This window comes from Melanerpes formicivorus, unplaced genomic scaffold (assembly GCF_026170545.1).
Source record: "Melanerpes formicivorus ecotype bairdi unplaced genomic scaffold, bMelFor1.0.p_v2 SCAF_137, whole genome shotgun sequence".
NCBI classification, from domain to species: domain Eukaryota; kingdom Metazoa; phylum Chordata; class Aves; order Piciformes; family Picidae; genus Melanerpes; species Melanerpes formicivorus.
In genome coordinates, this window is record NW_027142489.1 from 626,356 (window position 1) to 639,025 (window position 12,670).

Below are 12,670 nucleotides of genomic sequence, written 5' to 3' on the forward strand. Positions count from 1 at the left end.
AGGGGGGGGGGCAGGAGGGGGGCGGCAGGAGGGCGGCACAGGAGGGGCTCTGGCTGAGGCTCAACCACAGCCCCAGGCCCTCTGTAGCTGAAAGGAAGGACTGACAACGTTTGTGATGAGTTTTCCAGGAAAGGTTAAGCCAGAGCAGCTCCCATGTCCTTCCCTCACTCCCAGTCATGTTCTCCTGCTCCTTGAGGCCATCTCAGCAGCCTGCCGGCCCACAGAGGGCCTCCTTGGCTCTCTTCTGGACTCAAGCAGGAGCCTGAACTGCTCACACAAACAGAATAGAATAGAATAAACCAGGTTGGAAGAGACCTTCAAGATCATTGTGTCCAACCTATCACCCAACACCACCTAAACAACTAACCCGTGGCACCAAGCACCCCAGCAAGTCTCCTCCTGAACACCTCCAGTGACGGTGACTCCACCACCTCCCCAGGCAGCCCATTCCAATGGGCAATCTCTCTCTCTGTGTAGAACTTCCTCCTGACCTCCAGCCTGAACTTCCCCTGGCGCAGCCTGAGACTGTGTCCTCTTGTTCTGGTGCTGGCTGCCTGGGAGAAGAGACCAACCTCTGCCTGTCTACAACCTCCCTTCAGGTAGTTGGAGAGAGCAAGAAGGTCTCCCCTGAGCCTCCTCTTCTCCAGGCTAAGCAACCCCAGCCCCCTCAGCCTCTCCTCACAGGGCTGTGCTCCAGACCCCTCACCAACTTCGTTGCTCTTCTCTGGACTCGTTCCAGCAAGTCAACCTCCTTCCTAAACTGAGGGGCCCAGAACTGGACACAGGACTCGAGGTGTGACCTAACCAGTGCAGTGTACAGGGGCAGGATGAGCTCCCTGCTCCTGCTGGCCACACTGTTCCTGATGCAGGCCAGGATGCCATTGGCCCTCTTGGCTGCCTGGGCACACTGCAGGCTCATGTTCAGCCTACCATCGACCAGCACCCCCAGGTCCCTCTCTGCCTGGCTGCTCTCAGCCACTCTGACCCCAGCCTGTAGCTCTGCCTGGGGTTGCTGTGGCCAATGTGCAGCACCTGGCACTTGGATGTGTTCAATCTCCTGCCCTTGGCCTCTGCCCATCTGTCCAGCCTGTCCAGGTCCCTCTGCAGAGCCCTTCTGCCCTCTAACAGATCAACTCCTGCCCCCAGCTTGGTGTTGTCAGCAAATTTACTGCTGATGGACTCAATGCCCTCATCCAGATCATCAATAAAGATGTTAAAGAGCACAGGGCCCAGCACTGATCCCTGGGGGACTCCACTACTGACTGGCCTCCAGCTGGATGTGGCACCATTCACCACCACTCTCTGGGTTCGGCCATCCAGCCAGTTCCTAACCCAGCTCAGAGAGCTGCTGTCCCAGCCAGGGGCTGACAGCTTGGCCAGCAGTTTGCTATGGGGGACGGTGTCAAAGGCCTTGCTGAGGTCCAGGTAGACTACATCCACAGCCTGCCCCACATCCACCAGGCAGTCACCTGATCATAGAAGGAGATCAGGTTGGTCAGGCAGGACCTGCCCTTCCTAAATCCATGCTGGCTAGGCCTGATCCCTTGGCCATCCTCTAAGTGTTGTGTTATTGCACTCAGGGTGACCTGTTCCATGATCTTGCCTGGCACTGAGGTCAGGCTGACAGGCCTATAATTCCCTGGCTCATCCAACCAGCCCTTCTTGTGGATGGGCACTACATTGGCAGCTTCCAGTCCTCTGGGACATCTCCAGTGAGCCAGGACTGCTGAAAAATGATGGAGAGCAGCCTGGCCAGCTCCTCTGACAGCTCCCTCAGCACCCTAGGATGGATCCCATCCTGTCCCATGGACTTGTGGGGATCCAGGTGGCTGAGCAGATCATCAACTACCCCATTTTGAAACAGTGGAAAACTATGCTGCTCCCTGGCTCCTTCTGCTAGCTCTGCAGGCCAGCTGTCTGGCCAGAAGTGACAGAGGATGCAGGCAGAGGAGCAGGATCTCCTCCCACCAGCAGCACTAAGCTGCCAGCACAGGTCCTGAAGCAGAGGAGTCAATGCCCTCCAAGCACAGGAGAGGGAGCAGCAGCTCAGACCTGGAAGCACAGCATCCTGCAGGCATTGTCAGTACCAGGGACCAGGCAGGGCCAAGGTGCTCAAGCACCCACTCCAGGCCTGGGACTGGCTGCAGCGCCAGGCTCACCCACAGGGGCCAGCAGCAACACCAAACCCCAGCAGTGGGGAAGGATCTGTGAGCACTTCATGCCTGAACACTCACTGGGCTGCTAACAAACCACCCCCTGGCTGGGTTTAGTGCAGCCAGGCACTGGGGGAGCAGGAGTGCACATCAGAGAGCCTGTGCAGCACAGAGAACAGGCACAGGGAAAGCCAGAGGGACAGAGAACCAAACAGCCTGACCACAGCCCAGGGGCAGTGAGCAGCAGCAAGGCAAACCCCCACCAAGAGCACACAGAAAGCCAAGGGGAGGAGCAACAGGATGGGCAGAGAGCTTGGAACAGCTTCAGGCTCTGAATGAAGCCTGAGGGGGAGCAGAGCAGCCACTGCCACCAGCCAGCTGTCAGAGGCTGGACAGCAGGGAGACCACAAGCAGCACAGGGCAGCTCCAGCCTGACTCATTCCAAGCACAGCTCCAGGGGACAGCCAGTTTTACACAGCCTGGCTCAGAAGGCAAAGCAGGGGGAAAGGAGAAGGGGCAGGAAAGGCCTCCACAGAGGAAGTGACCTGCAGTGAAGGTGATGAAGTGACAGCTCAGGGCATGCTGAGCCTCCTGCCTAGCACAAAGGCAGGAACAGAGCCACAGAAACATTCACCTTGGAACAGAGCTCCAGGAGCAGCAAGTCCAACCCTGAACCCTGCTCTGCAAGGGGCACCCCTGAACCACAGCCCCAAGCACCACAGCCAGACCACCTCTGAGCACAGCCAGGGGCAGGCAAAGAATACAGCCAGAGCCCTGGAGTGCAGGCAAACAGCCTCCAAGGAGCTGCCAGCAAGGGAGCTGGGAGCTGGCCCCAGGGGCAAGGCAGCCAGGCAGAGCTGGCAGAGCCTGAAGGACACTCTCCACAAAGCAGGAGGAATCTTCTGCCCCGGGGGTAAGAGATCAGGCAAGGGAGGGAAGAGAGCAGCAGGGCTGAGCCAGGAGCTGCCAGGCAAACTGCAGGGCAAGGAGGCAGTGCACAGGGGGTGGGGAGTACAGGGCCACTGCCTGGGTGGGTAGGGGTGGGGGCAGGGGGGCCAAGGCACAGCTGGGGCTGAACTTGGCAGAGGAAGCAAAGAACATGAAGAAAGCCTCCCACAGGTGTGACAGCCATGGAATGGAGACCAAAGAGGATGTGCCAAGAGATGAGGAGAGGGCCTTGCACCCAACTCCTTGCTTCACTCTCCTCTGCCAGGCCCCACAGCAAGAAGAGAGACTGCTGCAAGCACAGAGCTGGGGGAAGGTCCAGCTGCAGAGGGGAGCTTCTGCTGAAGTGAAACCACCCTGGCTGCAGGTAGAGACTGAGGCACACCACAGCACTCTGTTCCCCTTCCCTTGTCTCAGCATTTGGGGGGGCAGCTTGCTCCCTCAGCTGGCATCCAGGCTTCAGCTGGCCAGGGAGGGCTGGAGACAGTCAGGCTGAATTTCAGCTGCTCAGCAAGGATCACCTTGGGTGAAGCTGAGGGCTCACCAGCACTGACAGGAGAATGAGCCAGCAACCACAGCCCCACTCAGCAACAACCAACACCCCTGCAGGTGTGCCCAGCCTGTCTGCAGAGACCTGGGTCTGACCCCCTGAGAGCTGGGATCCCAGCTTCTGGACAGCAGCCACTGAAACTGCTGGGACTGAGAGAGAGGAAGAGATCAGCACTGATTAATCAGGATGAGGAGGAGAGCACAGGAGGTGAGGACCACAGAGCAAAAACCAGCTCCAGGTTTAGAGACACTGACTGAGATCAGAGGCAATGGCTGGAAACCAAACATGAGAGAACTCAAGACCCCAGGCAAGAGGAAACTCAGCAGGGCACTTCTGAGCCCCAGGGCTGGAAGGGACCCCAGGGCTGAGCCAGCTCCAAGCCCCTGCCATGGGCAGGGACACCTCACACCACAGCAGGTTGCTCACAGCCACCTCCAGCCTGGCTGCAAACACCTCCAGGCATCAGCAGGAGGCTTCCACCACCTCCCTGGGCAGCCTGGGCCAGGCTCTCACCACCCTCCTGCCCAACAACTTCTTCCTCACAGCCAATCTCCAGCTCCCCACTTCTCCTTTTGCTCCAGCCCCCCCAGGCCTGTCCCTCCCTCACCCCCTCCAAAGTCCCTCCCCAGCTTTCCTGCAGCCCCCTGCAGCTCCTGCAAGGCCACCAGAAGGTCTCCCTGGAGCCTTCTCCTCTGCAGCCTGCACAACCCCAACTCTCTCAGGCTGTGCTCAGAGCAGAGCAGCTCCAGCCCTCTGCTCAGCCTCCTGGCCCTGCTCTGGACACCTCCCAGCCCCTCCAGAGCCTTCCTGGCACAGAGGCTGCAGAGCTGGGCACAGAGCTGCAGCTGTGGGCTCAGCAGAGTGGAGCAGAGAGGCAGAATCCCCTCCCTGGCCCTGCTGGCCACACTTCTGCTGCTGCAGCCCAGGCTCTGCTTGGCTCTCTGGGCTGCAAGTGCTCCCTGCTGGCTGCTGCTGAGCTTCTCCTCCCCCAGCACCCCCAAGGCCTTTGCTCCAGGGCTGCTCTCCAGCCAGTCCCTGCCCAGCCTCTAGCAGTGCCTGGGATTGCCCTCAGCCAGCTGCAGGACCTTGCCCTTGGCCTTGCTGAACCTCATGAGGTTGTCCTGGGCCCAGCTCTGCAGCCTGCCCAGGTCCCTCTGGATGGATCCTTCCCCCCAGCCTCTCCAGGTCCCCCTGGCAGGATCCCTTCCCCCCAGCCTGTCTGCTGCACCACACAGCTTGGTGTTGCCAGCCAGCCTGCTGAGGGTGCAGCCCTGCCCTGGATGTTTCTCCACCAGCACTCCTTCAGCCACAAGGACTTTTCCTCCACAACCTGCCCTCCTCAACACCCCATCACGGGTGCCAGAGATTAAGTGAAGCTTCCCCAGGAACCTCACCCCTGGCCTCAACAAAGGCTTCCTGAGCCTCCTGCCCTTAAGGAAGCGAAAGCAGAACCGGAGGCTGATTGGCACAGCCTGGCAAACCCTGCTGGCTGCCTGCAAGTGCAGACACAGCTGCGGGGCCGCCTGCAGAAAGCGCCGCGGGCTCAAGCTTCCTTGAACCGCCGTGTCAGCTGCTGCCCCGCCGCAGGGGAAGCAGAGTCAGCTGAGCTGGGAGACAGCAGCGGGGGGCAGGGAGAACGGGGCCCAAGGGCCTCGCTGTGCCAAGGGAGGAAGAGGAGACAGAGCCCACGGCGGCTGCTTCCCCCCGCCCCACACACACACACTGCGGCGCAGGGCCTCGCATCCCCAACAGCCCTTCCTGCCCGGCACAGTGCGGCCTCGGCCCCCCCAGCACGGCACCGCCCGGCCCCGGCGCCCCCAGCACGGCACCGCCCGGCCCCCCCAGCACGGCACCGCCCGGCCCCGGCGCCCCCAGCACGGCACCGCCCGGCCTCAGCCCCCCAGCACGGCACCGCCCGGCCCCGGCCCCCCCCAGCACGGCACCGCCCGGCCCCGGCCCCCCCAGCACGGCACCGCCCGGCCCCGGCCCCCCCAGCCCGGCCGAGCTTCCCCCCCAGGCCCTTCCCTCGCAGTGTGAGGGGTGGGGGCGGGGGCCGGCCGGCCGCCCTCCTCCGGGGCCTCCCCCAGCCACTCACCCTCCAGGCTCTCGCACTGCACCAGGTTGACGTAGTCGCCCTGCCGCAGCACGCCGGCCTTGAAGCCGCGCACCAGCCCCTCCAGGTAGCCGTTATCGACGTTGAAGTACAGCTCGGGGAACGACGACATGGCGGCGGCGGCGGCGCGCGGCCCTCACGTGACCCGCCGCCTCACGTGACCCGCCGCGCGGGCCCGCCCCCTCCCGGCAGGCACTGCGGGGGCGGAGGCAGGGGCGGGGGCAGGGGCGGGGCCAAGGGGCGGGGCTGCAGCAGGGGCGGGGCCAAGGGGCGGGCAGGGGCGGAGCGATGGTAGGGGCGGGGCCAAGGGGCGGGCAGGGGCGGAGCGATGGTAGGGGCGGGGCGGGACGATGGTAGGGGCGGGGCGGGGCGATGGTAGGGGCGGGGCGGGGCGATGGTAGGGGCGGGGCGGGGCCAAGGGGCGGGCAGGGCAAGCCGCCGTCCCAGCACCGCCGGTCGCTGCTGCCTGTGCCCATACCGGCCCCGGGGAGCAGCGTTGAACCCTCCCTCGGTCCTGATCTCCGCAGAACCATGGAATGGGTTGGGTGGGAAGCGATCTTTAAAGCCCACCCAGTGCAACCCCGCTGCGGCCAGCGGAGACATCCCCGGCCAGAGCAGGTCCCTCACAGCCACAAGCAGCCTGACCTGCTCCAGCCGTGGGGCAGCTCCCAGCTTTCAGGGCAGCCTGGGCCAGGCTCTCCCCACCCTCAGGCTCCAACATTTCTCCTTCTCGCAACTCTCCATCTCCCTTTTGCAGTCCAAACCATCCCCCCTTGGCCTGGCACAAGTGGCCCTGCCCCAGCCTCTGTCCCCAGCTCTCTGAGAGGCTCTCTGAGCACTGAAGGCCACCAGAAGGTCTCCCTGGAGCCTTCTCCAGGCTGCCCAAGCCCAGTTCTCTGACTCTGACCTCACAGCAGAGCCCTTCCAGCCCTGCCAGCACTGCTGTGGCCTCCTCTGCCCTGCTCCAGCAGGTCCCTGTCTGTGCTGAGGGCTCCAGAGCTGCCCCAGCACTGCAGGGAGGGCTCAGCAGAGCACAGCAGAGGGGCAGAATCCCCTCCCTGCCCCTGCTGCCCACCCTGCTGGGGCTCAGCCCAGGGCATGGCTGGGGCTGGGCTGGCAGTGCTCAGTGCTGGCTGCTCTCCAGCCCTGCACTCCCCAAGTCCTTCTCCTCAGGGCTGCTCTCCAGCCCTGCATCCCCAGCCTAGATTGGTACCCAGGGGTTGTCTTGTTGGAGCTCATGAGGTTTCCACAGGCCCATTTCTCAAGCTTGTCCAGCTCCCTCTGGAGGGATTCATAGAATTAGAGTCATAGAATTGTCAGGGCTGGGAGGGAGCTCAGGGCTCAGCCAGCTCCAAGCCCCTGCCATGGGCAGGGACACCTCACCCCACAGCAGGTTGCTCACAGCCACCTCCAGCCTGTACTTCAACACCTCCAGGGGTGAGGAGGAGGCTTCCACCTCCTCCCTGGGCAACCAGTTCCATCCCTCAGGTGTGTCAGCTGCAGCACTCAGTCTGCTGTCCTCTCAGGCTTGCTGAGGGGGCACTTTGATCCTGCTGTCTGTATCACTGCTGAAGATACAGAGCAGTATGGGCCCCAGTGCAGACTCCTTTGGGACACCACTTCTGTGGTTTGCCCCACAGACAGGTTTTACCCCCCACGTGGGTCAGTCATGGCAGAGGTGATGGTCTGTGCTGGTTGCCTCCATACTGCAGGTAGCCCTTTGGTCCCCAGGGTCTTGGGTGTAAAGCACCTTGCACCATCGTGACTGATACTGGCAGGGTGAGGAAACACTGGCCTGGATTGCCCAGAGTTGGGGTAGATCCCCCATCCCTTGAACCATGCCAGGCCAGGTTGGACAAGGCTCTGAGCAGCCTGCTCAGCTGCAGATGTCCCTGCTTGCTGCACCAGATCTGGGCTAGGTGGCCTTTAAAGGTCCCTTCCAACCCAAACTCATCTATGATTCTCTGCCCCTCTAACTGCTCTGCTGAGCCCACAGCTGCAGCTCTGTGCCCAGCTCTGCAGCCTCTGTGCCAGGAAGGCTCTGGAGGGGCTGGAAGGTGTCCAGAGCAGGGCCAGGAGGCTGAGCAGAGGGCTGGAGCTGCTCTGCTCTGCTCTGAGCACAGCCTGAGAGAGTTGGGGTTGTGCAGGCTGCAGAGGAGAAGGCTCCAGGGAGACCTTCTGGTGGCCTTGCAGGGGCTGCAGGGGGCTGCAGGAAAGCTGGGGAGAGACTTTGGAGGGGGTGAGGGAGGGACAGGCCTGGGGGAGATGGAGCAAAAGGAGAAGTGGGGAGCTGGAGATTGGCTGTGAGGAAGAAGCTGTTGGGCAGGAGGGTGGTGAGAGCCTGGCCCAGGCTGCCCAGGGAGGTGGTGGAAGCCTCCTGCTGCTGCCTGGAGGTGTTTGCAGCCAGGCTGGAGGTGGCTGTGAGCAAGCTGCTGTGGGGTGAGGTGTCCCTGCCCATGGCAGGGGCTTGGAGCTGGCTGAGCCCTGAACTCCCTGCCAGCACAAGCAAAGCTCCCAGCACAGCCAAACGTCCCCTCCTGAGCCCCCAGCCCTGCCGAGAGAGCACTCACCCCACCGGCAGGAGCCCTGCCGGAGCTGCTCTGATTCTCACTCCCTCTTTTTGACGTGGAGGTGCCCTGGGCTCTCGGCTGTGGGACTGTGGTGCCCACCTGGGTGCAGGTCCCCTCATCCTGCTCCTCTCCCTCTCCTCCAAGGCCCCAGAGGGGTCAGACTGAACTCTGCCAGCTGGGCAAAGGCTCGTTGCTCAGGGCTGGTTTATTAGCGCTGCGGCGGCGCGGGCGGGCAGGGAGCCGGCAGCCCCGGGGGCAGGGTCCTAGTTCTTGCCGCAGGGGAAGCTGGAGCTGATCTTCCTGCAGTAGCAGAACGCGTTGAAGAAGCGACAGTAGCAGGTGGCACAGGGGTCACAGCAGGGCACCTGCTGCCCCAGGCAGGACTCCAGCAGCCGGACGCAGCGGCGGGGGGGAGCGCTCCTCACGGCCCGCAGCCTGCAGCTCCGCGGAGGAGGCCTGCGGGAGAGAGGCAGGAGGAAGAGGAGGGCAAGACCCGGTGCTGGACCGGTGTGCCAGCGAAGAACTGTGCGGGAGAAAGCCAGGAGTGGCTGCAGCAGCCTGCCCTGGGGGCTGCAGGAAAGCTGGGGAAGGGCTTTTGAGGGCGTCAGGGAGGGGCAGGACTGGGGGGGATGGAGCAAAAGGAGAAGTGGGGAGCTGGAGATTGGCTGTGAGGAAGAAGTTGTTGGGCAGGAGGGTGGGGAGAGCCTGGCCCAGGCTGCCCAGGGAGGTGGTGGAAGCCTCCTGCTGATGCCTGGAGGTGTTTGCAGCCAGGCTGGAGGTGGCTGTGAGCAACCTGCTGTGGGGTGAGGTGTCCCTGCCCATGGCAGGGGCTTGGAGCTGGCTGAGCCTTGGGGTCCCTGCCAGCCCTGGCAATTCTGTGCTTAACTCTGGGCTTGGTCTGTTGAACATCACCACTGAGCCCTCTGTGGGTGCCACTGCCTCATCCACCACATCTCAAGGCCTTTCTGCACTCTCAAGGCCATTCTGCCCCAACTTTAGCGAAGGTTTCTATGCCCTCTGCCCTGCAGAGCCTTCCTAGGCTGCACTTGAGGTTAATTAAATGGATTACAGGAGCATAGCTTTGGACCAACCTCCTCTGAGTGCCAGAGCTCCTTATAGTTCTAGGCAGCCTCAGCTTGTCCCAGCCCTGGCTGCTCCCCAGCAGGTGACAAAGGGATGCTCCCTTCCCAGGCAGCACCATGTTGGGTTCCAAACTGCCCCCAGAGCACAGAGAAGGTTGTTGCTGCCCTCTGGGGTGTCTGCAGGGGGGCTCAGGGGGCATTACCTGTGGTTCTGACACGCTGCCTCTCTGCACCAGGTCACCGTTGGCTTCTTGGACCTCCAGGGCCATACCCTCAAGCCTGGGGAGAGCTCCTGCAGGATACAGAGAGGATGGACAAGGGGGCTGCTGGGTGGGGGCTGCTCTGATTCTGCTCCCCGTGGGACCCCCCCTGTTCCTTCAAGATGCCAAGGTGCTCTCGCTGACCAGGGAGAGCAGAAGCTGCACTTACAAGGGGATGCTCTGCATCTAACTCCTGTGTTGTGTCCCCACTTCGATTTCCAGCTCCTGGGCATGCCAGCCAGCAGCTGATGGGGGGCAGGAGGAGAGTGTGGGGTCCCCAGAACTCACCTTCTGGCTCTGCAGACACCTCGTGCTTGACCTTGCGTAGCAAGCTGGCGTAGCGAGCTCTGTCCACCCCCTCCAGCCCACCTCCCACCTTCTGCAGGTGGCCACAGCTGAGGTCGGCACTGAGGACAGCCTGGAGCCCCGGCAGCAGCCCACAGCACAGCAGCAGCACATTCAGCATGGTCCTGGGGGACAACCTGCACAGAGAGGGGATGGCCAGGGGCAGCCTGGCTCTGCCTCCACCGTCACCACCTCCCGAGCAGCCCCGCGGCAGATGGCTGCCAGCCTGGGCTGTGTGCTCCTGGACTTGAAGCCTCTCTTGGGCCACCACACATCCTGAGAGCTTCACCTGGAGCCTCCAGAGCTAACCCATGTGCTGTGGTGCCACGGGGCACCCCAAGCCTGGGCACACTCGTGGGCAAGGGGGGAGCAGCACAGAGTGGATCAAGAGAACCACAGAATTGCTTTGGTTGGAAGAGAGTCCAAGCTTCCCCCCCAGCACTGCCAGGGCACCACCAAACCCCGGCCCTCGGCACCACATCTCCACAGCTTTGAAACCCTTCCTGGGATGGGGACTCCACCACTGCCCTGGGCAGCCTGGGCCAGGCCTTGATGACCCTTTTGGGGAAGAAATTGTTCCTCATGGCCAACCTGAACCTCCCCTGGGGCAACCTGAGATCCTTTCCTCTTATCCTACCACTTGTTTCTTAGGAAAAGAGACAGCCCCCCCCCAGCCCCAGCTGGCTCCAACCTCCTTAAAGGGAGTTGTAGAGAGTGAGAAGGTCTCCCCTGAGCCTTCTTTTCCCCAGGCTAAACACCCCCAGGTCCCTCAGCTGGTCCTCACCAGCCCTGTTCTCCAGACCCTTCTCTGGACATGCTCCGGCACCTCAAAGCCCTTCTCAGAGTTCCAGTACCTCCCAACCCCTCTCTGATATCTTCCTCTCCCAGCTCTGCTTTCTCCACATCCCCCAGCCCCTGAGCCACGTTTCCTTTCCCAGCCTCATGGGGAGGTGTGCACCACAGCCAGCAGGAGCCCAGGGAAGGGGCAGGAGTGACCTTACGTGGCTGAAACCCAAGAGCTCTTCTGCCTGCCACAGCTGGAGCAGCAACATCTCCCTGGAAGGCCCTGGGAAATGACAGACTGCTTTGCTACCACTGCTCCTGCAAGCAAACCCCAGGGCTTGGGCTCAGCAAGGAGAGAGGCTTTGAGAAGCTCAAGTGTGGCTGCAGAGGCTGGTGGGGAGAGCAGGCACAGAGGTAATTAAGGACCACAGCAAAGAGCTGAAGGTCACAGCCAAGACCCTTCAGGGGGGCTCTGTGCCACCCAGTTCCCTGAACCCCCTGCTGAGGCTCAGCTGCATGGCTTCTGTGCACCCCACAGCACTGCCTGGGACATGGACACTGTCATCAGAAGATTCCCCCCCTCCCCAGCTGGGCCAGCCTGGGGGTTCCACCTGCTGCCAGTGCAGGGCTGGCTTCCTCCTCCCTGCTCATGGGAGGACCAAGGAGAAGGAGGAAGGCAAAGATGAAGCACGGTGAGGAGAAGAGGATGAGGCTGGACTTGGGTGGGCCCTGAGGGGAGGAGGACCACACCAGGGGAAGGACTGGGCAAGCTGGTGCTGCAGAGTTGGGCTCTGGGGACCTGAAAGCTGTCATAAATCCACGGGGGGCTCTTAGGGAGCAAAAGGAAAGGGGCCAGGAAGGGGACCCCCAGTGGCTGCTGGCAGCTGAGTCGCGGAGAACCCCAGCTCCAGGAGCCTAGAGCCCTGCTGGCTACTCCTCACCTTCCCAGCCCCACAAACCCGCCCAGCCAGGGAGAGACCCCTTCCACAGCCTGGGGAGCCACCCCGCGGGCACCCCCAGCCCCTTCCCGTGGAGGAGCACTGACCTCTCCCGAGCGGAGAGGGCGCCTGCCGCTCGCCGAGCTCGCCGCTGCCGCGCTCTGCCCCGGTGGCCTCCTCCCCACAGCCTCCCGGGGCTTTATAGCAGCTCTCTATTAATTAAGTGCTCCAGCCACATGACTCTGCTAACGAGCAGGCAGGCAGGTGGGCTGCTCCGGGCCGGCCTTTGTCTGCAGGCGGCGGCAGCCGGGCGGGGATCGAGGAGCGAGGACTCCTGCCCTGCCGCCCCACGGGTCTGCGGGGAGCAACGCACCCCCCCCGGCCCCAGGCCAGCCCCTGGCAGCCAGCCCCTGGCAGCCAGCCCCACCACCCTTGCAGGGCCTGGCACCCTTCCTGAGCAGCGCCCAGGCTGCAGCCTGAGGACATCTCATAAGGAGCTCAGGAGGGTGTCTAGGGACAGGCCAAGGGGGAAGGGTTTGAAGCTGAGGGAGCGCAGGGCTGGACTGGAGCTGCAGGAGAGGTTCTTCAGTGGTGGGACTCTGGAATGGGTTGGCCATGGGGTGTTCAAGGCCAGGCTGGATGAGGCCTCCAGCAGCCACACCTGGTTGAGAGGTGTCCCTGCCCATGGTGGGGAGGTTGGAGTAGAAGGTCTCTGAGCTGCCTTCCAGCCTGAGCCAGGCCGTGATTCTGTGACACCCAGCTCCTGGCTGGAGAAGCCTCAGGGCTGCAGGCTGCTCACCAAGCACAGGCCAGGCTCTCCACTGCTTTTCAAAGGGCATATTGCCCACCCATAGCTCTTGGTGGGCACCTAGCCAGAGCCTCTAGAAGCCCTCCATCTCCTGACCACCTGCCACCTGTAGACCCCACCCCT

General features: G+C 62.8%; 2 protein-coding genes across 2 annotated transcripts in view; both read right to left on the reverse strand.

Moving 5' to 3' along the window:
* ATP6V0D1 (ATPase H+ transporting V0 subunit d1) overlaps window positions 1-5,929 on the reverse strand; it is a 51,333-nt gene extending 45,404 nt beyond the window's left edge. Inside the window, exon 1 of the mRNA XM_068168415.1 lies at window positions 5,744-5,929. Coding sequence (XP_068024516.1) covers window positions 5,744-5,873 — 130 coding nt within the window. The 5' untranslated portion in view covers window positions 5,874-5,929. The remainder of the gene's footprint in view (window positions 1-5,743) is intronic.
* Window positions 5,930-8,355: 2,426 nt separating this feature from the next.
* Window positions 8,356-12,144, reverse strand: AGRP (agouti related neuropeptide). The gene is given in 5 exon segments (XM_068168403.1): window positions 8,356-8,741; window positions 8,743-8,787; window positions 9,617-9,705; window positions 9,962-10,155; window positions 11,847-12,144. Coding segments are annotated over 4 exon segments (459 nt in total). The 5' UTR covers window positions 10,140-10,155; window positions 11,847-12,144; the 3' UTR covers window positions 8,356-8,594.
* Between the last annotated feature and the right edge of the window lie 526 nt (window positions 12,145-12,670).